This window comes from Geospiza fortis, unplaced genomic scaffold (genome assembly GCF_000277835.1).
Source record: "Geospiza fortis unplaced genomic scaffold, GeoFor_1.0 scaffold72, whole genome shotgun sequence".
Taxonomy (NCBI): Eukaryota; Metazoa; Chordata; class Aves; order Passeriformes; family Thraupidae; genus Geospiza; species Geospiza fortis.
Window position 1 is genome coordinate 1,718,276 of NW_005054338.1, and position 25,061 is coordinate 1,743,336.

At 38.1% G+C, this 25,061-nt stretch overlaps 1 protein-coding gene across 1 annotated transcript in view; it reads left to right on the plus strand.

Annotated features, from left to right (window-relative positions):
* Positions 1–25,061, plus strand: part of EPHA6 (EPH receptor A6) — a 334,811-nt gene that overhangs the window by 34,819 nt on the left and 274,931 nt on the right. The window contains exon 2 of the mRNA XM_014307568.2: positions 23,410–24,073. Within this exon, the coding sequence (XP_014163043.1) occupies positions 23,428–24,073 (646 nt within the window). The 5' untranslated portion in view covers positions 23,410–23,427. The remainder of the gene's footprint in view (positions 1–23,409; positions 24,074–25,061) is intronic.

Below are 25,061 nucleotides of genomic sequence, written 5' to 3' on the forward strand. Positions count from 1 at the left end.
GTGTTTTCATTTGGGTAACTTGCAGGAGCTAAATCTTCTCTGTCCAGCAGCTAAATAACAAAGGTCATGTGAATGTTCTAGGTATGGATTTTGATGCTCTCTTACCACCTCTTGAAAAGTTTGTGTTGGCAGCTTCTCAAATCACTTTTATCTGCTAAACCTCATCAGCTACTCTAGTAATCAGGATTACCTCTCCATTGGTTAATGATTGGGAGGAGTATTTCTGTGGCAGCTGGTGGGCATGAGGCACCAATTGCTGTTACCGGTTGTCACCAATTTCAATGAGGGTTGCATGCTCTGGTGGCTGTGACTTCCCAAAACTCCAACACTGAGTCTCTGTTGGGTTGTGCCCCCCTCCCTTGGGCTCCAAGCTGCAGTTTAATGTTCAGATCTGTTCCCTGCAGAACATCAGGCTGCCCCAAGACCACTGTGTCAATCCTGCTACTGCTTTCTGTTGTGTTAAAAAATTTAAACATGGATTACTTGAGCTGCCATTTATGGATGAGCCATTTAGGGCTTATTGAGTTTAAGTTATAAAGGATTCATAGCTTAATAAATTTCCATTTGCCTTACACTTTACAGTATGACATAAAGACAAGCTTGGAAGGTGTACTGAACTACTCAAATCAATTGGGATTAAATGTAACAGTGATTCATCGATTCACTATGTCAGTTTCTTACCACCTAATAAACTTTAATTTGCTTTTCTGTTGTTTTGTCTGCAAATGATCAATATTGAGAATATCAGGGCAGCTGCAGGGCTTAGAAGATAGCTATTTCCTTGAGGGATTCAAACCTTTTTGTGTCGTTTTCTTGCCATATTGCTCATTAGCCATTTGATTTGGTATATCTATTTAATGCCTATAATTAGCAGTTAAGTATGCATAATGACTTCTAAAGATACCTGGAGAACTGTGAAGCTCCTTTGGGAGACTGCTGTTGAAAACAAGTAATAAATTAGGGAAGGGGGGCCCAAAACAATATCAAAGCATCCTTTATGTGCTAGGGACATTTATGAAATAGTGCTGCCAAGGGGTGGCTCTTTTAGGACTTCGTCACTGGAGTTGTCTTCAGTGGGGCTGTTTGTAAAGAGACCAACTTCTTAAAACGAAATGTTGAGGTAGAAGATGATTGAGTGTAAAAAGGTTGAAGGATTAGGTCTGTTCAGGACAGTTGCATTTGTGTATTGCTTTAAACCTGCCTAAATTTCATTCTCAAGGATTTTTTGGAGAGGAAAGGAATCTGTGGTCAATCTCTGGTGTTGTTGTGTTACCACAAATACACTTCTTTCTTGTAAGAAATGTTTTTCAGCTCCTTTGTATTTCTATTAAACATATCTCTTTGTTTGGTCTATTAGGATAATATGTGGGCTGTAGCTTTCTGGTTGTCTTTAACATAGGAATTGGCTTTCTGTGTTTTTGTGTCCTTTTATAACTTAGTTTCTCCCAAATGAGCCAACATGTATTTCTAAATGTCTTGGGTTTTTTATTATGGAGAAGTAATTTACTAATTATGTAAATTGATGTTCAAAAGTTTTAAAAATCTAGTACTAGGAAAAGAATGGACTGTATTGTAAAAGGAGAATGGTCTTGAAGCACTTAATTAAAACACTGGCCTTTCATGAGTCTTGGCTATAAATATTGATTTAAAGTATTTTACTGTTAAACAATTAAAATTAATATAGACATCTAAGACAGTGCTTATTCATTATTTCTTAGATGTGTTGATTCTAAATGTGCAGATATCTCAGTAAAATTAAAGAGAATTCCATAGAAAGTTGGAATAGTTGTAAAGATACAAAAGGCTGCATTAGCATGTTGCTTCAGTACTAATTACACTTTAATTACTGTTGCTATTACACCTGTTTCAGGAAAGCTAAATTTTAAAAATAAAACTGCAGTTTTATTGATATTCAGCAGTGTAATAACTTTGCAGGAATGAAAAATCCTAGTTGAATATTTACCTCTTAAATTTTTGGCCTCTAAGGGAAGGCTTTTTGCTGTTGGATACCTTAATGTGAGCATTTGAGCTGTAGTTTTTTGGTAAAATAATGTGAATAAGTTACTTTGTTTTTAACCTTTATGTGAAAAAAAAATATAATCCAAAATCAATCAGCTAGGGAGTTTATTTTTCCCAAGAAACTGAAAAATATATTTATTGCTAATAAAATCCGTGGGAAAGGCTTCCTATTAAGGAGGTAATACTGCTCCCCAGAATTTGTCTTGGCTATACTTTCAATTACACTTCATTTTTTTTTTCCTGGTATTTGGGTTTTGAATTTTCTCATGATGCAATTTCAGAAAGAAAAGTGATCTTGCAACAGACATAACTTGAGAATTGTGGCAGTGGTCACTGGGGTTTTCAGGTGAGAGAAGAGACTGGAATGTTGGCTTCATGTTCAGAAGGCTTGATTTATGATTTTATGGGATATATATTACATTATAACTAACTAAAAAGAAATAGAAGGAAAGGTTTCTTCAGAAGGCTAGTTAAGAATAGAATAGAAAGAATGATAACAAAGGCAGCTGGCTCGGACAGAGAGAGCGCTAGCTCTGCTGTGATTGGTCACTGAACCAAAACATCTACATGAGACCGATCACGGATCCACTTGTTGCGTTCTACAGATAACCATTGTTTACATTTTGAGGCCTCATCTTCTCAGAAGGAAAAATCCTAAAGAAAAAGATTTTCACAAAAGATGTCTGTGACAGAGAATAGTCTATTTTGCCAGTATCTCTTGTTAATTATATTGCCTTTGCTTATTTACTGTATGTGCCACATATTTACCCCAGCTCTCAGTATATTCTTACTTCTCGTCTTTCCTCTTCAGGGAAAAAATGTGTATTTTCCCTGAAAACTGCTACAGAAAGGGAGATTGCAATAAAAGATAGGATTTTGCTATTCCTGTGTGATGCATTGAGGATCAACAGTCAGGCACTGGAAGTCAATTCCCTGGTGGTTATGGCAGAGGGCAAAAGTGGCACTGCTTGACTTTTAGTGTGATTCTCCACTCCTCCGTGGTGCAATGTAACTGGCTATTGATTCAGGTTGTTAGGGATGTTACACAACTGATGGGAGGCAAGGAGTATTTTTATTCTTGGTTATCACAAAACATCCGCTATGAATATGTATTTAATATTAACTACAGAGAGACAAGCAGGCTCTTTAGGTCCCTAGGAGCTAATGGCAGCATAGGAGGTATCAGTAGATTAAATAGGCCTGGGGATGTTTATTGGAATAACTCACAGCTATTTTGGAGTGTCTTGGCCTCTGGAAGAGGGTCACTGTGTGCACACTGCATATTAAAAGGGCCTGTGCAACGGTTTGATTTTTAACTCTGAAAATTGTGTCTGGTAGTTATCTGGGGAATTGTTCAGATCACAGAATATCCTGAGCTGGGAGAGAGCCATAAGGATAGAGTCCAGCTCCTGGCCTGGCACAGAACCCCCCAGGAATCACATCCTGTGCCTGAGGGCATTGTCCAAACACTGCTTGAGCTCTGCCAGGCTGGTGCAAAATGTGCAAGGGACCATTCCCTCTCTCTGCAATAGTACAACAGAACATTGTCTGGGACTATTAATAGACAGTAATGGCTCCATCATATACCAGTGCCTGGCCTTTTTCCTAGACACTTCATTTTCCCATTTGCTGGCTTTCTTGGGTATAGAAATGATGAACTACCTTTTGAAAGGTGATTTGAAGAGGCTGATTATATTTCTGATTGATCAGGGAAAATTTTGCTGTCCTGGAAAACCCATGAAGCAGGTTAGGCAATTAGTAGCCCAGCTGAAAGGCACCAAGAAAAGGGGCTGCAGCCATGATGTGTGAGGACCAGCTGAGGACTGGAGTGGGGCTCATTCAGCTCCTCTCTGCCTGGAGAGGAAAAGCCTCAGGGGACCCAGATGCAGCAGGAAAGTGACCATGGGCCTGTGATAGTGGAATTTTAATTGCACAGACGTTTTGCACTGTCAAACTCTAAATCAGGTGTCAAGGGGAGTTAGTTGGATGCCCATCCCCAGGGATGAGCTGAGAGAGGCTCCAGGCATCTTCTTCTGTATTTGCCGTATATTTGCTTTTATATCTGCTGGGTAGATAAGGTGGTAGTAGACACCTTCCAGATGTCCCTTTTTTTACTCTTTTTTTCCCCTCCCATTCTCTCTGTCTCCACGCAGCTGCTGCTTTTCTGCATCACGGTGAACTTCCTAAAAACTGTTGCTCAGTGTACTGTAGTAGGCTGTAGAGTGGGGATAACTGTATTACATTAAAAAGTACTGTTTACTCTGATAAATAAACTGCTTGAGACTTGCTGAACTCATGCTGACTTAGGCCTTTTAGGCAAACAAAAAAGGTACTTTTCAGCTGTAAAACTAGATATTGATAAATTATTTCATTCTGGACTGTAGACTTGCTTGTGTGCAAAGCTCGATCCCGGTGTATTAAATTGAAAATTAATGTTTTAACTCTGGATTTTGAGTAACAAGATGATAGCAGTTCAATCTTAAAATGAGGGTAAGGTGTTTCTGTAGCTTTGACAGTGTTTTATGAGCTGTTTGCTTGTAGTTGTGGTTATTTTAGTGCAAAGAAATCAATCACAAGGTACTGCTAATTGCACCTTTTTAAAACTTCATTGCATTTATAAAGTGCAGCTCGAAATACCTTCTGACATTAATATTGGAATAAAATTAGCTAGCTAAAATGAGACTTCTCTGAACTCCTATGAGCTCTAGAGTGTACCACATTGTATTTCTTGGGGGGGAGTGTGTTTACTCAAGTATTTGAACATTCACTTCTTCAGTGTCAGAAGAACAGAAGGGATTTGTTTGGTTCTTTTTTTTTTAACTTGTTTTGAGCAGGTTTGCTTTTAAACCATGAGCTTCACTCTCCTGTTTTTACCAACGTGTTCACTTTTAAAATGCTACCAGAATAAACCATCATTTAGTCCTAAACAGTAACTCTATTCCGTAACTCCTTAGCAAATAACATAAACTACAAAAAAGCTCTGGGGTTGGTTTTGAGGTTTGTTTTTTGTTGTTGTTGTTGTTTTTGGTTTTTTGTTTAGTTTTTTTTGTGGGGGAGATCCAGATGCTTTCAGCAGGTATGTGATATAATAAATATTTGGATTAAGTGTCTTTCAGTTATTCTTCCCTATCCCAGATTACTTGCACTATTAACTCCTATTATGGTTTTCAGTATTTTTGTTGGATATTATTCTTTCTATGCAGATAAATCACTATTGACTTGTAATGGTAATGAAAACTCTTGCAGTAGGATTTCAGTAACTAAAAGGAAATGGTTCTAGATTTATTTCCTAAGGGCCTCCCTTGTGGATTTGCCTGTACTGGGGAATAAGAAATGCAAATAATGGATTTCTGTAACCATTTTACAATTTGACTGTCATTGCTAAAGACATATTTTGGTTTTCATTACTTACAAAATTTCCATAATTGGAGGAAGTAATTCCAGAATCAGTAGCTCTCTGTTAGCAGCAGCAGCTGAAGATGATTACTGGGGAGTAGAGAGATGTGAAATGGAGCAGGGAAATTCAAACAGCCATTGAGAAATTCTATTTGTGGCTCATCTTTCCTTTTATATTCTGTTCAGGAACATTTATTTTAAATAAAGGAGCGGTACAAACATTTTGTCATTCTGTGGAGCTGTGGTTGATGCCTTACTTTGTAATATAAATCCTACGCTAAATGTACCTTCAAAGTCCTATTTGTGTTTTGCACTGGAAAGTGCCTTTTGAATGGACTAGAAATAAATATGTAGCTGACATCTGAAGGTATTTTTGTTTAAAATGAACAGTAAGGAACAAATATACTTACTCCTGATATCGAAGACTATTTTACTTGTGGTAGGGATGCAGGAGGTAAGAGACAGGTTATGGCCAGCAATTGAAATAAGATTTTTATATTTTAATAAATACGTTTTTGAAGAGTAAGGCACAGTTGTGAACTGCATCTCTACAAAAGATGAAAAACAAACTTTTATTTTTTTAAAAAAGTTCTTATTAAGGGTTGTAATCTTTGTCACAACTGTGTATGAGTCATGAATCTGGAAGTGGGGAATGAGCTGACCACACTGTTTTTGTTAACAGAGTAAAAGAACTCATAAAAGAGTAGTTTTTAGTAAAGGCTTTGTGACTGAAGACAGTGTTATGGAACAAGCACCACTTGATGAACACTGGGAAACTATTGCTCCATGAAAAAAAGACTGGTTTGTTTTCTGGTTTTCCACTTGAGTGGTAGAAAAATCAATGAGGCTATCTGTATTTTATCTGCTTGGCTTGTTACAGCAGTCCCAAAGCAACTTTGAATATGGGTTTTCTTTTTAATTTAGAGCAAAGCCTACAAATACTAAAAAATAGTTTGGCCTCATGTTGTCAAAGGCAGAAAGCGTTTGGTTTGCTGAGGGACTTGAAGCCTCTCTGCTTGAGCAAATTCTGCTCAAGTTTTGAGTTGAGCTTCACTACCCTTTTGAGATCTTCACTTGGATCTTCTGAAAATCTCTCTGAAAGTATGAATATTATCTCAGACTAACGTGAGACTTTAGAACACTGCTGTTATTGTGTGTGGTTTTGTAATTTTAGGCGTGAATGCATATTTTGATATGCCCTCAAGAGTAATGCCGTATATGAATCACCTGCTGTACATGTTCATGCTGACTGCTGTCACAGCAGTTCCCTCAGCATCCCATCAGTTTCAGAATGTACTAAACTTCATCTGCTTCTCTTGCCCAGTTTATTTAGCTTATATATGTGTAGAATTTAATTATAAAACTGAAATATGAGAAAAAAGCTTTGATAGCACTATCAGATTTTAATAACGTATCTTAAATATTTGATCATCTGTGTTGCATAACTTGCTGCATGGAGGAAGTCATTAATGCCAGGTTGTAAATGCAGATGAAACACACAATTCTTTAGAAGGCTTTATTAATCAGTAAGACACGTTCCAAATTAATTGGATTGTTAGATCACACCATAGTTGCCAGCTCTACTAAGCAGCCTTATCTTTGTGGCTGTGAGAAATGCAAAATATTCTTCACCAAGACTAATAAAATAGGATCCCCATTATGAATTGGAAATTAATTAACATAAGAACAGTCTGATGAATTTGGAAGGAAGTCTCCTTTTCTTCAAAAGATAAAGGGAGAACAGGCTTTCAGAAGTAAAAGGCAAAATCAGAATGGTGTTGGCTTTGAGACTGTAGGTTGTTTTTATTTGGGGGAAGTGCATGCACACTATTACATGCAAACAGACACCCATAGGTGCAGAAGGATATGTCAATCTGTAGTGATTAAACTTAAGTACTGAATTCAGCATAATTCGTGTCTCCTGATTCTCAGATTTGCTATTTGTTTTTGTGATATGTATGCTTAAGAAAAATTGATCTCTAGTAGCCCAATATGCCTAAATATTTTAGGATTTCTTTGAAAAATGCCCCTAGCTATACATTGCTTGGATTTTTCTGGCTTTCCTGTTACTCTTGTATTTATTTTCTGTCTTTTAGTGCAGTGGTTTTGGATTTCTGTTACTTGAAACCCTCACAATTTGAAGACTTATCTTTCAGTTTTTATGGAACTTGAGCAAATAGTTTGTTTTTTAGTAATGAAAAAGTTTAAACTGCAAGAATGGTATAAGAGCTAACATTTATTTGTATGTTTCTTGGATTTTAAGCATTTTTTTAAACCTGGTAATTATGATCTTTACAGGTTGCAATGCAGAGGACACCATAATTTTGAATTGGGGGGAAATGTAGGTGAAAATCCAGGTAGATTCTGTGGGTGTTGAACCCTAAAGAAAATTTCTGTGCATTCGCTTTTGAGAGACCTGTTCCTTGTGGTCATAAGGAATAGCTGCAGGTATGCACTTCCAGCCCTGTAGCCCAGGCAAATCCATTACAAATAAGAGTGGTAAATAATGGTTTTTAACAGTGAGATGATTTATATTTTTTCTCTCAGTATGTTTTACATATGAATAAAGCATTTTTACTAAAAGACTGAACTGAAAAATATACCTTTTAAATAACAGTATCTTTGCCTTTTTCCCAGTCTGCATCAGAATACTGATGCCTCTGTTTAGTTTTATTATGCAGAATATCAATTGCAGTTTTCTTACACTGTCAGAATTTAAATTACCAGAGGTCTGCAAGATTAGTCCTGCCTGGTGTGCTGAAGTTCAGTGTGCTCTATTTAGATGGCCTGTCTTAAATTTACATTTTTATAGGCACGCTTCTATTATGGAAAGTAAGTAATGTTAATTTCTAAGGAGGGGGGGAAAAGTAATCTTGTAATAAAATCTGTGATTGAGCTTGTGGTGCTCAGGGTGGAAGGATGTGCAGCCACAGGGCCCACAAAACAGAGCTGCAATGCTCTTGTCACTAACCTTCCTCCTCACCTTCACAGATGGAGCTCAGCAAGTTAAAAACCCCCCAAACTTTATTACCCATGCCCAGCAGAGTAAAGGTTGTTTTTCTTTCTCTGGCAATATTAATGACTTTCAGCTGACTGCATTTTAATTAAAAACACCAGGTAGCCTCTCTTGGCTCAGCACAGGGCAGTGCTGGCTTTCAGCATCTGTGTGTGCTATCTGTGCAGCCAGAGTTGAGGGTCCTTTGTCCTCCACTCTTTGTATTTGGGTTTTTGGGTGGTTTGTTTTGTTGTTTTTTTGTTTTTTTTTGATGGGGATAATGTTTTTCACAACTGAGAGGCTCTTATAGACCTAAATTCTGGAGTTTTTTGAGAACTGAGGGTAGAAAATGGGCAAGAATTTGCTGCTGAAACAAGCACCGTGTTTAATCCTTGGAATTCAGATATTCTTGTTCAAATGTTTGTCCATGCAAACTGTGCTTGTGTGGACAAATGCATGCCGGCTATTTTCACCCTTATCAACAGTGAAATGATACAGGAAATGCTGTTTATCATTTAATGTAGCTGTTCTTAATTTTGTGTGCATGGAGAGGCCTAGAAACTGTCTTCTGACACCTATGCCCAGAGTGGCTACGGCTGCATGGTGCAAAGCATGTTACAGAAAGGGAAGGCAAAAGCAGCACTTAGACAAATCTGAAAATATTAATTAGTTCTGGGTACGTTACATGCTTTTAAAACTGCCTCTGGCCAGGAACTTGCATATGAGGGTTCTGGAAAAAAATATAATGCGGTGTGCTCTTTTGCACAGAAGAATAAGGACTGAAGGACAGAATGGATCAGACTTTCTTTTACTTCCCACCATGCCTGGGGAAGAACTCTGAATTAGACCATCCATTTTTTGGTTGTATTGCTGTTTTTATAAAGAGGTTTTTTTCTGGATATATACATGGGAATACCATGACAATACAAGGTAGACGGGATGTTCTTGGGGCATTTGTTTGCTGCTTTTCATTTTTGCTTTACGAGGTAGATGAGGTCAGAATTGGAAAAAACATATGAGATTCAGTTATGCATTTATACATTTTTCCCATCCAGCCAAATCATGGCTCTTGTATTCTGTTTTCCCTGTTTCCTTCTTTTTTTCCCCTCCCTTCATGTCTCTCTCCTCTTTTCCTCTCAAACTTAACTGTGGTTTCAGGTTGTATTTTGGTTTGGCAGGAAACCTTGGGAAAAACTTATGAAGATAACAGCTTGGGGAGTATTCAGGATTAGTGACCCTACCCAGTTCTTAAATTTCTCAATAACTCTCTGTGGTCACTGCTAGCGACAGGATGCTGAAGTAGCTGGGGCTTTTCACTGTTTCTGCCTTTTTACCACCCTCCAATCCCCCAGTTATTTTACTCTTTCTTCTATAATTAAATGAAGAAAATACTTGGGTTTAACAAACCTCTCATAGATTAAAATACTGTCATGTAATAGACTTTGTATTTGGTGTAAAGAAACTTCAATGGCATAAATACTCGTATGAAAAATGAGTTAAAATGGGTGAGCTGCCTAGATTTATATTTTTATTTATACTGTGGCTTTCTTAAGACTTTATTTGGGATGAAGCCTGTTTTATCAATATTACCAGAGATTACTGGAGCACTTTGTTTCTTTTAAGCATAACTGCCATTTTAAAATAAAATGTTGCAAGTAAGCAAAACTTGATATTAAAAGCTAAAAGAGCAGGCCCATGGGTCTCAGTTTGTATTAAATATTGCATGCCATGCTATTGATTTGTGACACTATAGCATAGTTGTTGGTGTTCTGCTATAGCTTTTCAGCAAAACAGCAATTTTAAAGGCCAAATATTCTTTGGGAAAATAAATTTCAGGAAAAAGCAGGAATCTATACAGTTTCTAACATAACTTTATTTGACAGCAGCATTTAAAATAGCATAAGTACCTGCTCATTTCAGCAAGGCAAGTCCTGGCAACAGAAAAACACCACAAAAACCCCACACCAGAGCTTATAAGGTTAATTTCTAGATGACCTGCTGATATCTAAATGATATTTTGTGAAGCTGTGGGAGAAAAAACCATAGGTAAAGGCAAAATAAAGACTTAAGTCCTTGATTTCAAAGATGCTGGAAATGCAGTTCCCAATAAAATGGGATTTTTTTTCTGCTCACTTTTTTAGCCCTGCATTTATTTAAGCTTCCAACCAGACCCTCTGAATCACCTAAGCTGGCTCAAGAGCTGCTGTTTTATGTACAAGAGACTCATGTATTTATTTTACTCTTAGATTCACTAAGTTTTTAGCACTCCATCGTTTTCTTCTTGGCAGAAAAATGTTTGGGTATAGTAGATGCTCTCCCCTATCAGATAAAAGCTGCTTTAAGTGACTTTCATCTGAAATTTTTAGTTATTTTTTTTATTCTTTTCCAATCTTAGGTCTAAGTGCCTCTCCTGCATATATAAAGTTGATGCAGGAATATGCACCTAGGGCAAAGAATGATGAAATATGTGAAATTATAGTGAGGATTTGTGTCGAATTTAAATAAATGTTTTCTACAGAAAGTGAGATTTAAAGATCTCAATTCGTGGGTAAAACTTTATTTCATTGGTGAAGGGAACAAAAATATTAGACCCTACTCTTGAAGTTTTTAAATTCTTTCCTGTGTATTTATTGTGATTTTGTCAGCTTGAGGCTTTAGTATAATTTTCCTTTTTCTGTTTCAGTAGCACAAGTGTTACATCAAAGCTGACAGTTCTTTCTGTGCCTGTCTTTTGTTTTGGTTACTGATCTCATGGTTTTGTATTTACAGTGCTAAGATTAAGTATTTCTTGCTGTGCCAGAACAATGAGCAATGCAGCAACTCATCAGAGCATGAAAAAACTGATTGCTGTCAACTGTGCTGCTCTTCCCTCCCACATCAAAATCACAGGCTGTCCCAAAAACTCCATCTGATGTTTCTAATCTCCAGCAATTCTGAAAAATGAATTTGAGCATGCCTAGATTACCTGAACCGTCTAATTGGCCTTTGAGAAAAATCACCTGGTTATTTTCAGAAACCAGTATTGAATAGTGGGACTGAAATAAAAGCACAGATTTTGAAGTTCTGTGACTTGTGCTGTTACACCCATTTTATTGCTTTCCTGTTGTTGGTGGCAAAGATTAATGAAACTTTTATAAAGTTGGATAGAAACGAGAAGGGAAGTACATTAAACTACCCCAGCTTGCTGCACACTAATTATTGTGTCAGATCTCATTAGGGAACAGATGCACACAGCAGACTCTGCTTGCTTATTTTAACATGTCTGCTTCAAGAAAGGACTCTGCAAATTGGAGAAGGGTTTGCAGGTCAATATTCTACATATGTCAATTTACAAAAGGCATTTATTGCTTCTAACTATCCTTCATCTCATGTCTCAGCAGAAGAGCAGATAATTACGAAAGAGTTGTACTGTCTTTGGGGCAGTGGTGGGTGGGAGAGGACTTGAATTCAGCACACTGTAGTCTAGGAAAATTCTTTTTTTTGCAGGCATGTAGTTTCAGTGATTATGAGACTGTTCAGCAGATAATAGAATTTCATGGGTTTTCATATGCAAGCCTCTCAAACATGATAAATAAGGGTGGAAATCTTGAGAGGTGTTTTCGTAAGAGTCAAAGCTTTGAACTGAAAAACAGATAAAAATGTGCCCTTCATATGGTTCTACATAACAAATGCAATGCAGCAAAAATAATACAACTATTTGTACATTAAATTGATAGAAATGCCTTGTTTCAGCCAGTCATACATGCTCAGTTTATCTACTCCAACCTACATGGTTGGGATTGATGAGAGGTTAAGGTTAAGGAATGAGCAATGGATTGGTGATATCTGTGATTATAAGGTTCTTTACCTGCTTTGGGCTGTGTATTCCTTCTTGGACACAGCTTCAGTTCCTTGCTCCTTTGTATGGAACCATGGAGCTTACAGCTTCTTCATTTCTCACAGGCTCCCGTTTTTCTCTCCAGAATAATCAGAGTTAGTAGCAGGATGATGCATTCAAAGATTTTGCCCCAAATACCAGTATGTGAAAGAGCCAAAGCTTTGAAGGTTGCAAGGTCGTGTCATAAGAAGGGAGAAGAGTTGCTCCTGATTACTTGTCCATTCTGTTGTTAAGAGGGAGTTGCAGAACGCAGATTTCTGGTTTGATCATAGGCTAGTAAAGAAATTTTCAGGGAATTGGGAGTATTGTGTTTCTCCATCGTTAACATTCTGTAGTAGCAAAAAGGAAGTAATTTATAAATGTCAGAAAACTACTAAATGGTTATCATGTAGTGAATCATTTGATTACAGCAATTTATATCTGTGAGATAAATATTTTGCCTTTTAAAAATGGTGGTTAGATGTAGTCATTGCTGTGGTCCCCAGGACAGTTCTTGAACAAAGAGAGGAGTAGGAAGATAAAAACTGAATGTGAAGTTGGCTTCTTCACCCCTTTTCCTGGAGTTTTGGTTCTTGTTTAACCTCCTAATTTTGACATTGGATTGACATTCTCTTCGTAACTCTCAAAGCTGATTTGTGCTGCCATCTTCCCTGGCCCTGTGAATACTCCAACATTTGTGTTCTAGAAAACTGGGAGGTCTGTTAAAAGCATGATTTTAGTAGCAAGAAAAACCACTAAAGGGTAGTTGTTTCCTAGCAGAAATGTATCTAATTCTACAGAAAAGAGGCTCAAGATTTTTAGTAATGTTCTTTAACTATGGCCTGCTTTTGTTGTGTTTTTTCAATGATATCAAATCAACTTTTATGAAAGCTTTTTTTCAGTGTTTCATACTTAGACTAGAAAGTCATGGGACTATATAAAATAAATATGTGAAGAGCTTCACTGATGTAGCACAGTTTGGTTTAAAAAAAACCAAACAAACAGCTTGTACTGTCCTTCATCAAAAAACACCCTGTGAGGACATATGCCAAGAAACTTTTCTCTTTTTACTGCTCTGAAATGACAAACATGAATGGCTTTTCCTTTAAAAGGACATCCTGCTGGTAGGTGATATATTAACTGGAGGCACTGGACCAGCATCTCAACAATTGTGTTCAGCTGTAACTTAATAAGGCATTGCTCTCTTAGGGTCAAGTTGGTTTTGACAACAGAGAAAGTTCTGGAAGATAAATGTGCAAAGTGTAATCTTTTGGTAAATTACAAAAGAACCCGATATCTAATTTGACCTCTAGTTGACATTCCATGACCACCCCCTGCCAGCTGCAGTGATTTTTATCTACAGTAGGTTCCAAATAAAGCTCTAGGTTTCAGTTGTGTGAAAAAAAATCTTATTGTACTTAAACACCATAGTCAGGTATAGCTGTTGCAGTATCTGGAAAATGAAAGGATAATTATTATCAATTCCGAAAGGTAAAAAAAAAAAAAAAATTAAGCCAACAATAAATTAAGCTAAAAATTGTCAGCATGTATTTGGGTTCCTCCTTGATCAGGACATGCCCCAAGCACAGATGGTGCTTGTTGCTTTGTGTTATGAACAAGGTTCTTTTGGAAAGCCAGAGCTTGTTCGACATATATTGGGGAGATTGTGGTGTTCTAAAGAAAAATGTGAACTGGAAATAGAGCAAGCAAATGTATAAATCTCTCCACAAATCCATATTGTTTTCCTTCAGAAGCCTGAACAGGAGACTTCTGAAATAAATGTACTTATTGAAGCTCTCCATGTCTTGCCATAAGTTCTTTGTTAAATACCTTTTAGCTGTTGTCTAATTTGGGTGAACCTAAAGGGATTGCACACCTATATAAGATAGCCTGGCCTGCCTGCCAACTAAACTGAAATACAGTCAAATGAAATTTTCTCCTTTCTCCCATTAGCTCTGCTAAAAGTTGATTTGCAAAATTACTTTTCATGTAGCTGAAAATATGAGTAATGAGATGAGGGAGGTTGAAAGAGCATGGGAGTTATTATTGTAGTTCACATCTCTTCACACACAGGACCCTGTAGAAATGAGATGTCTGAGAGTTTGTTTTGATGATGCACTCCTTGACTGTAGTGAATGGAGTGGGTTTAATGCCAGCTTATTTATATTATAAGATAATTAAGAGCTTGATGCTCCCTCCATTTGTGCTCTCAGAAATGGGAGGAAAGGAAGAAGCACTGGGGAGGGGTAGCAAGTTATTTTCTTCCAGGGCATTTTAACAAGTTTGACTGAGCCTGAGCTCCCTGAGGAGACAGTGCTGCTTTACAAGTCCTCAGTAAATAAGTAATTGCATAGGAAGGATCAACTACTTGATATACTGGAAAACACTGGTAATTGTTTTATTTTCCTTTCTCTTCTCTTTTGCTTTTTGCTCTGTTCCTGCCTTGAAGTTCACAGACTAAAGTTCATATGGATAGCTTCTTTTTTCTTTTAAAAATACTCTAGGTTTCTCATTTTTATGTATTAATTTCTCAGCACATTTTGGACACTTTGTTAAGGATGTTTGCAACCTGTAATAGAAGTTATTCCTTAGAGTTTTTTGGCATGACTCTGTTTAACCTAGAAAATGAGTAAGGTTGTAATGCATGTAGCTGAAATACACAAGCCTATGAATTTACATGCAAATAAACTGAGCTGCTACTGATGTTATTCAGTTTGCTCCACTTGTAATAATTGGTTCTTCTGTTCAGAAGAATTTTATTTCCAGAGGTTTTAGGCTCAGTTAAATGGCAGGATATAATAGCATTGCTTTTGGCTTTCACTGGAGTATATCAACATGATCCCTTGCAAGCCAAGAAATACAAGTTTGTGCCTTTAATTAGTCACATAGCTCTAATCTTGGTTTTCCCCCTTTTGATCCTCTGCCTTGAAGGGATAAGTAGCTGGAGAAAAAACAAAGTCATGAATTTGTTATTTGTAGGTAGTGATAACGCTTGTTAGGATGGTGGTGGGAGGCTGGAGGTGATTTATGAGAGATGCAAGTGTTCAGTTCTCCAGCAGCAGTTGGGTCACAGGTATTCCAGCCAGATGTGTGCGCCACTCCACCAGGCAGCACAACAGCTGGAGGGGAATGGAGAGTGGTTCTGAAGGAGCCCATTAGTTAATGCCCAAAGGAAGAGCTGTGCTGCAGGGGAGCTTTGCAGTGTCATCAGTTCAGCTCCTGTAGGTAGTGTCAGATCAGGGCATCCACACTGATACAGCTCCTGACACACAGCATGCTGGTAAGAATCACTGATCTGTTGCTTCACCTTCCTCTTAAGACCTTTAGTTTTGCTTCCTTAGTTTTATGTCTTTAGGCTGATTTAATGTGTTAGTGTTTATAAAGCACTCCACAGATGAAAAGCCTCACATAGCTGCTTTGTGTAATTATTATTTTTAATTGTGTCCATTTGTATAATTTCAATTAGAATCACTAATGGACTAGTACAAACTCAGTAATAAGTAGAAAAGGCAGATTATTTTTTTTATTTAAAAGAAAGTAGACTTCCGAAAAAACTGGAGAGAGATGGAAGAAGTGGACAGATATTCTTCTGGGTTTCAGTTCATCCATATTAACCTCATTGCTTGCTAATTGCAGGAATTTAAATATGCCAGTGCCCACATAAAAACAAAACCCTCTGAGATCCACTGCTTTTCAATGGGAAAACCTGGAGCTTGAAAAGGTATTATACAATTTCTGCCATCAGTGGTATTGAAGTGCTTTTTTTCCCAGAGTGACTAGTCAGGAAATGAAAATGGGAAACTCTGAGTCATAGCCCTCATTGTGGGTGCACATAGCCAGGACCACTGGTGTGCTGGGATTCTGTGCTATTCACAGAAACTCCACCGCTTGGAATGGTAAAGGCAAAAAAAATCTTCCTGCTGCTGCAGGGGAATTTCAAATATCAGAATTGTAGATTCAAGGCAGGGGAAAGCAAGTAAAACAGAACTGATATTTGGAAATTTGTGCATTCAAGTCAGATTTGTGATGTGATGCAATGCACAGTTTCAGAGGAGTTTAAGTGGTGAAAGCAGTCATTTGGCTCAGTATGTGCATTATATCATGGGGCAGACAAGGTCAGCTCTCAGACTGAGGGCTGAGGAAATCTACCAAGTATCTCTGCCTGCCCTAAAGTTCTTCTGGCTTCCCAGCAGGCCAGCCCAATTGAAGTTCATGGGAAGTGCAGGTCTGCCAGGGGGGAGTTTATGGCCCAGCTTGGCTACCAAGGGGCTCAGTGAGTCAGAGCCAGTGCAGTGGTGATGTGACAGCCCAGGGCTGCTCACAAACACCCGAATAAGATTAACAGGCAAACTCTGAATTTGTAGAAATTTCTAAACTAGAAGTGTAGACCTTGCTCAAGGTTTGTTATTTGTTTTTGTGTTTCTAAATACCTGAGGACACACAAACATGTACCACAACATTATCTGTGCTATTTTGGAGATCCAGCAAGGTCCCCCAGGCCACATAGCTGATGCAGACCGCTATTGTGCAGCATTACCAAAGTACCCAGTGGCTTCACTGAGCAGTGTTGTAACATTCTGCTCCAGTTACTCTAAGTGTACGAGGTGCTGGGAGAGGCAGAGCCAGGATTGCTGCAGCTCCCCATATTTAGGAAATAAAGCAACACAGCAGCAAGTAAGTCTTCTACTATTAAACAGCTAATACTTGATGGAGCTTGATTGGATTATACCTACAGTTTGATTTAGTTTTTTTTTGTAGTTGTAATTTATTTCTCAGCCCTTGTTTGTCGTCCAATTAAAAAGAAGTATAAGCGTTAACACTTATGTATTTTAACTCATGTCTCATTTACTAATCATATTTACTAATTTACTGCTACATTTAATAATGTTGACATAGGAGGGGGGGAATGGCTTTAAATGGGAAGAGGGCAGGTATAGATTAGGTATTAGGAGGAAGTTATTTCCTGTGAGGTTGGTTAGGAACCAGAACAGGTTGCCCAGAGAAATTGTGGGCGCTGCAGCCTGGCATAGTGGAAGGAGTCCCTGCCCATGGATGATCTTTAAGTCCCTTTCAACCCAAGCCAGTCTGTGGTTCTGCTGAGTGATCAAACTTGATCCTTTCATCCCCACATCTGTACCTCCACAGGAGACCCCTGTGTTTCAACACTTGTGTGTTGATGTTTAGAGCAGTCATATTCTTCAGGTATTCCTGCTTAATCCCATAAATCTCAATCAGCTAAGTGAAGGTTGCTAGGCTCTTGTTCCCCTTGCCCTGCCAGCATCAGCATTATTCTGTTTTATCACAGCAGATTCTGCAGCTGCTGGCAGCCAAATGGAGCACACAACTATTGTGATTAGCCAGACCCAGCTCTATTCTAGTGGAAGATACCTGTAAAACCACTGGGTTATATATTTTTTATTATTATTTCTTTTGTAAGACAGAGGCCAGCAGGGAAGGTCTCTGTCACAGGTCCCAGGGACAGTGCACTGCCAGATTTTTGAAGGGCACACAGCAGGGTTGAGTGTTATGAGCTGTAGTCTCTTGAAAATGTGTAGACTTTCTTCTCTCACTTTTCATTCAATTCTGAATACATTGGAAGTGTTGCATTACAAAGGGATGAGATGCCCCTGGAAAGGTGATCAGCAACACTTTTCACAACTGAATTGTGGCATCTCTCACCGCCTGCTGAGGTTTTACTAGTGTGTCTCATTTAAAAAGCATTGCACACCATCCTTGCAGATCCTTGGTGCAAGTCATTGAGTCTTTTAGTCAATAATGCGTTCAGGGAAACAATGGTGTTGTTCCAGAGTGCTGGGGGGGAAAGTATTTTATATAGTAGTGGCTGGTTTCAATGATATTTGAGTTTATTATAAACAACCTTTGTGTATGCATATGTGTGTGAATTCTTTTGGGTTTTCTTCCCATTTTTCTGTACATCTCTTTTCTGAATGTAATTTTTCATTATCTGTTATGGAAGGAATTATGTATTATTCTCTCAGCCTTCTGTTTTTTTTACTTTCTCTGCCTTGCCCAGACAGCATGAACATCATCATTCTATGTGTAACTATTTCATTGGTGCATTATCGTGCTCCTGTTTAAATTCTGGTCAGTCAAATAAATGGCTTGCCTCACTAGCCTGAGTCCTACATCAGAGTAGATATTTTGAGATGTAAATACATTTATCATCTTGATCTTTTCTAGTAGATACACAAAGTTCCTTGTTCAAGACCTCTGATGCCCTTTCCTTCTGGAACAGTCCCAGTTCACTCTCTAAGGCTGGAGCAGAGCTGTCTTATCTTGCCTGCTGATCCTGAAGTCCTATGCTGGCTAATCCCCAAGTGAAAGTAAATTTTTTCATGTATCTGCAGTTGGTCTCGCTTGAATTCCAGGGTTCATCCCCCAAATCTCACCAAATCCAGGTCTTGCTTGCCTGCAGAAAACATTTATATGAACCAGAAGAATTTTCAGAGCAGAGCTGGATCACCTGGAGCAGCTCATCTCTCATTTGTTCAGCGCTTCATGTAGATAACAGAAAAGCAACTCACTTTCGGATTTCTATTTTGAGCGCATTAACAACTTTCTCTCCTGTGTTCTCTTGTTTATATTGCCCTAACTATTCTTTATTTATTCAATTACGATTTTATTCTTTTAATCATGTTTACTTCCACAGATTTTGAGGGGTTTGCCCTCTCACTCTCATATTCTGTGCATGAATAGAAAACAGATGTCACAATTTCCTCTAATCCTGCATTATGATTGTCATTTTAGTTCTGCGGAGCTAATAAAATTGCTACATATCACTATTCCTTTCCTAAACAACTTTAAACTGCCTCAAGTTTAAATGTAAGAACATAAGTAGTTCAGTTGCTGTTCTCTTTTGCCAGCTATGTCAACTTGTACTTGCTAAGACACATACAAATAGCTGGGGAATGTTGCTATTTTCTGCTTTTTTCAAATAGGCATATTTTGGGAGTTCAATGTTATCACTCATCTTTGGGGGTCTAAGCACCAGTTTTCACATACAGAACTGTAGTTCTTGGGAAAAGTGAAGGCAAAGTAAAATGAGTTAGTGGGAAAGGGGAAAAATATTACCTCGATACCTTTAACTTAGAGCAATTCTGTAGCTCTTTTAAATATTCTTTAGTCTTGCTGTTTTCAACGTCATCATAAATGCCAACTGTGCCTTAAATTGTTCATTTCCTAAGCACGTTACTTTGAGATAAGGTTTTTTTTCTTCAGTTCGGTTATGTAGAGTGTAGCTGGTTTTGCCTGAATGTCACTACAGCAGCGAGATGGGTAAATGTGCATTGTCAGATGGCAGCTGCATGCCAAGTGCAAGTCCTCCTCTGGTGTTTCTTCATTTGGACCTTTCTGATCTCAATTTTATGAAGATCATCTCACTGGAGATTAGTGTAAGGGAATTTTAGAAAACCTTTAAAACTCTCTTTATTTTTACTGTTCTGCTTGTTTCCATGGAAATGGGAATCTATAAGATTGTCAGGAGTGAACAGCTGAGTGTTCTACATGTGTAGATTTCATCAGGTGACTCCCAGCTGAGATCTGGGATGACCTAAATAAGTAGTAAACCATTTAGTGGGGTAAAAAACAAGACAAATTTAGAGAAAACACGATATGCATTCTTTTTGTCGTCATTGGGTGTGGTAAGTAAGAAAATGCTTATTTAACTCTTTTGGGGTGCATGATTTACATGGACACACTTGCAACTTTCTTCAGACTCTTTTTCAGGATTGTAGCAGTTCTGTACAACAAACACAGTCCATCCCTTTGATAGGATGGACTTTTTAACTGTGACCTGAGCTCTCTCAAGTGGATGTTTGTGGGCAATGAGGGATATATATGTCAGAAAATTGCATTTCTACAGTTCAGGTTCACTGAATTCTCAAATGTCAGCCTATGTTTGCATGTAAGAAGTAGTTGACAATTCCATTTCTGCAATTACCTCACTTGCTGAAGCCAAGAGAGTAAACCAGATCTCTCTAGGATGAACCTTATATATTTGTTCCTCAGTTTAGAATGGAAGCCTTCCTCTTGTGGCCAGGTAAGAATAAAACTTATCACCACTGAGGATTTGCCTTAACAGTTGTCGTCTTAGCAGATAGTAAAATGCAGAATGGCTGAAGTCAACAGGTTTTGTTCCCTAGTTTCCTGTCTCATGTTATTTTCAGGCACTACTTCTTCCTTCAGTTCTCTGCATGGAAAGCCAGTGCTTTGCTCAACAAGTGGCTTGTGTAGAATATTTTACCCAGGGGTGCCACTGTGTGCCTGATACCCAAATGTGTTCATGTTCAGTCAGCCACAACCTTCTCTTGTCCAGGGGTGAGCTCAGATACACTGGTTAGGAATGTGCAGGTGCAGAATCTTTCGTTTTTAGAGAATTATGGTTAGAATAAAAGGATGAGGATTTCTTTCTTAGAATACAAATTTTGCTGCATTTTAAGAGCAGATATTTTCTTCCATAAACTGGTGAGTGAGGTTACTTATGCCCATGTCCCCTCTTTTTTTTCAAAAATGATGAAAAATGTCAATAAAGAATCTTGAGGTGTGCAGGATTCTAAAATTGCCATTCCAGGTTACCAAACTGCTGCTGGGCTCAGTGCCTCAATAACTGTTATCTGAGATTAGGAACCCAATATTAATCCATCAATCAGTGTGACAGCTTGTGGGAGAGGTGTCTTTCACTACATGTGAAGTTTACCTTGGTATCAGCTCATTAGGAAGGAGATATTTTCAACTGCTTGATATATCTACCCCTATTAATTGGAACAGCTTTCAATAGTGATGTGTACTAGAAGGTTCTTGCTGATTTTTTTAATAATATCCAGCCTTCTGTTTTAAAATAGAATAAAAAATTTTAGGATACATGAAAATAGATTTTAGTATTATATCGCTTATGCAAGCTTGAAGTTACATTATTTTCTCTTAATAGAGTTCTCTGTAGAGCTGTTGGATATTAGTGAAATTTAAAAATGAGAGGTTGTGAAGTAGTTTGTAGACGTATGGAAACAGCTGAGACTTCATCTAACTAAAATCCCAGTGTGGTTTGTAGCCTAATCTCATATTTTGTACTTGGATGTGACGAGTAATCTTGGATTCTTCTCTCCCCCAATATTCAAATTGAATGTTTTTCTATTTGAGTGATTTACTCCTCCTTTATGCTGCATGTAAAATATAAGCGCTTAGCCATGCTGGTTTTTATTCAGTTTTTCAACTAGGATTTTGAAATCTTTCCTCCAAATAATGCTTTTAACAAGCTTTTCCCCAAGTCCTGCAACTCCAGGTGTAAGAACTAGCTTTATGCTGTGCTGCTTCCATCCATATTAGCTGAGGTTTTCCTCATTTGTAAGGATTGTAATCAAAAGGTTTTGAAAGAGCAGCACGTTGGGATGGGTGAAGTTTGAAGGAGGTCTGAACTGTCAGCTTGTCTAAGCCAGACAACTCCTGCCAGCTTTTGAGAGTGTCAGGTCAGGGATTTTTGTGGGAGCCATCTCACTCCTGTGCAGACATCACCAGTGAGATGCTTCTGTTCATTTGGTTTTGAAGTTTTGCACAACTTAAAATTTGATTAAATGAGACCTATAATATGAAGTACACCCAAAAGAAAACCAATGTGTGTTTGATAAATTGTTTGGTTTTTTGTTGACTGCATGAAATTCAACTGCTGCCTTTCCTGACTGTTTTTATTGGATGAGAAATGCGACTCTCAAGTAAAATTAAAAGCAGATTGTATTTCATGCAGGGAGACTGTGTCCACAATCACAGAGTGAGTTCTGTCAGACTTTTCAGTAACTGAAAGTGACATTTTGGGGTGGTGGAAGTCACCTTGTTTCCACTCAGTATCTAGGACTGGTATCTAAGAGCACATTCTGTATTTGTAACCATACATTACCCAGCATGGCCCAGTGCAATGGCTGGGTTGAGAGGTCTTTTTTCCAAGTATTTTATATGTATGATGTCTAGACTACTAGCTCTTTTAAAAATTTTTGCAGTTTTTAAACATTTTTCTTGCCCACAGGTAAATTTCTCTGAAATAGGAGGTCTCAGCAGGCTATCTGGGAGCAGAGTGGAAAGGCACAGGCACAAAGCATGAGAGATCTGCTTTGAATGGACTAAAACCCTGTCCATGTTTGATCAATCCATTTTGTTTTTTTCTTTGAAACTGCTTCTTGAAGTGCTGAGCCTTTACTTTCCTACAGAAGTAACAGATTTATACTATTAATTGCATGCTTAACAGCTAACTTTAGGGCTTTAATTTCTTAGTTCAAATTGAGATATGGATTCAGAGTGAATATATAAATATTTCTGAGGAGAATCCCCTGGTAAGAGGAGGATTTTTTGGATATTTTTTTCTTCCTTAATAATTTTAAGAGACAGTATCAAATTGATGCTTTTAAATTAAGCTGGCCTATGCCAGTTTGGAAAGCTCTTCTATATTTTAAAAACAACATTGTTTTTTTTAAAACAGCTGACTACTTTTTAGTTCTGTTTGGTGTGCTGGAGTTATTTGGTGGTTTTTAGCTTGTTTTTCTTTTTGAAATCTCTCTGGAGCACCTCATCTTTCTTTTAATGTGCCTTTAATGTTGGTTGGTTTTGGGTCTTATTTTGAGGGTTTTTTCCTGCTGCCTCTACCCCTAAAAGCAAAGCTAAAACTTCTAATGGGATACAGTATTTTTGGATACAGGATAGTTCTGTGTTTTGATAAACAAAAATATCTCTAGTGATATATTGATATCATAACTACTCAGTAGAGAGTTGATTCAGTTATACTGAAGCTATTTTTGGGATGTTGGTAATCTTTTGAAGTCGCAGATTATATAATGCGTTAAGCATTTGGTGAGCCTTTGATATAAAGTATATGGAGATAAATATATAAACATGGCCAGTATGTCTTTTTTTGCTAGGTGCCAGTCATTTTTTAAATGTTTTTATCAATAGAAACTTATGTGGAGTTTCTGAAATCAAACTTGTGTGATGTTCTGTAGTTATTTTCTTTTAACTGCTGACTTTCCACTAAACTTGAAGTAATTATTCATAATTCAGCCATAGGTGCATCTGCATGGGGCATGTGTGTGTATGCATAATACATATTTTTCCTGTTTTTCAAACACTTTTATTTTCTTTGCAGTGGGATGCCATAACTGAAATGGATGAACACAACCGTCCCATCCACACTTACCAGGTGTGCAACGTGATGGAACCCAACCAGAACAACTGGCTGCAAACCAACTGGGTCTCCCGCGACGCCGCGCAGAAAATCTACGTGGAGATGAAGTTCACCCTGAGGGACTGCAACAGCATTCCCTGGGTGCTGGGGACCTGCAAGGAAACATTCAATCTCTATTACATGGAGTCAGATGAGCCTCATGGAGTAAAATTCAAGCCAAACCAGTACACCAAAATTGATACCATAGCTGCTGATGAGAGCTTCACCCAGATGGACTTGGGTGACCGCATCCTCAAGCTCAACACAGAAGTCCGTGAAGTTGGGCCCATCAACAAGAAGGGATTTTATCTGGCTTTCCAGGACATTGGAGCATGCATTGCTTTGGTGTCAGTCCGTGTCTATTACAAGAAATGCCCTTTCACGGTCCGTAATTTGGCCATGTTTCCTGACACCATTCCAAGGGTGGATTCTTCCTCGCTGGTGGAAGTACGGGGCTCCTGTGTGAAGAGCGCTGAGGAACGGGACACCCCAAAATTGTATTGTGGGGCAGATGGGGATTGGCTGGTGCCTCTGGGACGATGCATCTGCAGTGTGGGATATGAAGAGCTGGAGGGTTCCTGTCATGGTAAGAAAACATTCTATTTTTTTTTTTTAATTTTTAAGAGAAGTAATCTGCTGTCATAGTCTCTTCCACTGTCTGTAATAATTTTGAAATTACTTGAGAATAAGGTGCTTTTTTCTGTGGTAATGGTTGTGAACAATGATATCTCAGTGGCTGCTGAGGCTGTCTGCTGTGATTCAACATTGGCTTTATAGCAAAAAGGGGAAGAGAGCGTCTGTACCCATCTTTTACAAAAATGACTCTGCTGTTTTGCTCAAGAATTTCTCAGATTGAATGGTGTTAGGCAAGCTGCACAGCAGCCTTGGATAATAGAGAGCATTAAAAGCACTATGCACTGTAATCAGAAAATGAAATTCTTTGTTGTCTGATCTTGCTGGCATTAATTATCAAAATACACTCATTGCAAAGATACCATGTTGACAGTGCCATTACTGGAAGCCAGCATAATTTTGTACATAAGGTCAGAAGGTTTCTCTGTTAATGGGATAAGGATTTTCTCTGAAACTTTAATGCTGAATGAATTCCTGTCCGTTATGCAAGTGAGTCATACACTAGATCTGTACATGAGCAATACAGGCAGCAGACAAAGTCTACCAGAAATGTTTTCTGCGGTACATTGACTCCACTGGTTTATTCAGTTGGTCATCTGATCTGCTGAGCAGGACCTTCAAAGTGAAATGGAGTACCCAAAGCTATGAGTTTTTGCATATTCTTACCTATTTACCGCAAGAATTACAAATTACTGCTTTAGAAAATTCTAATCTAATTGAGCTTCTGCATATTTTGAAATAATTTTCATAGGTTGATGTTGTCCGTTTAATCTTCTACAGTGAATCTAAATTTTTATGCTATTTTTTTGACAGTTTTTCAGAATACATTTGTCTTATATTGCTTTGTGAATATCATGCCCAAGGCAAGCCCAACTGCTGGAGATGCTTTCATAGCTAAAGAGCACAATTTAATTTCTGTAGTGTGTAAACCATGAGTGGAA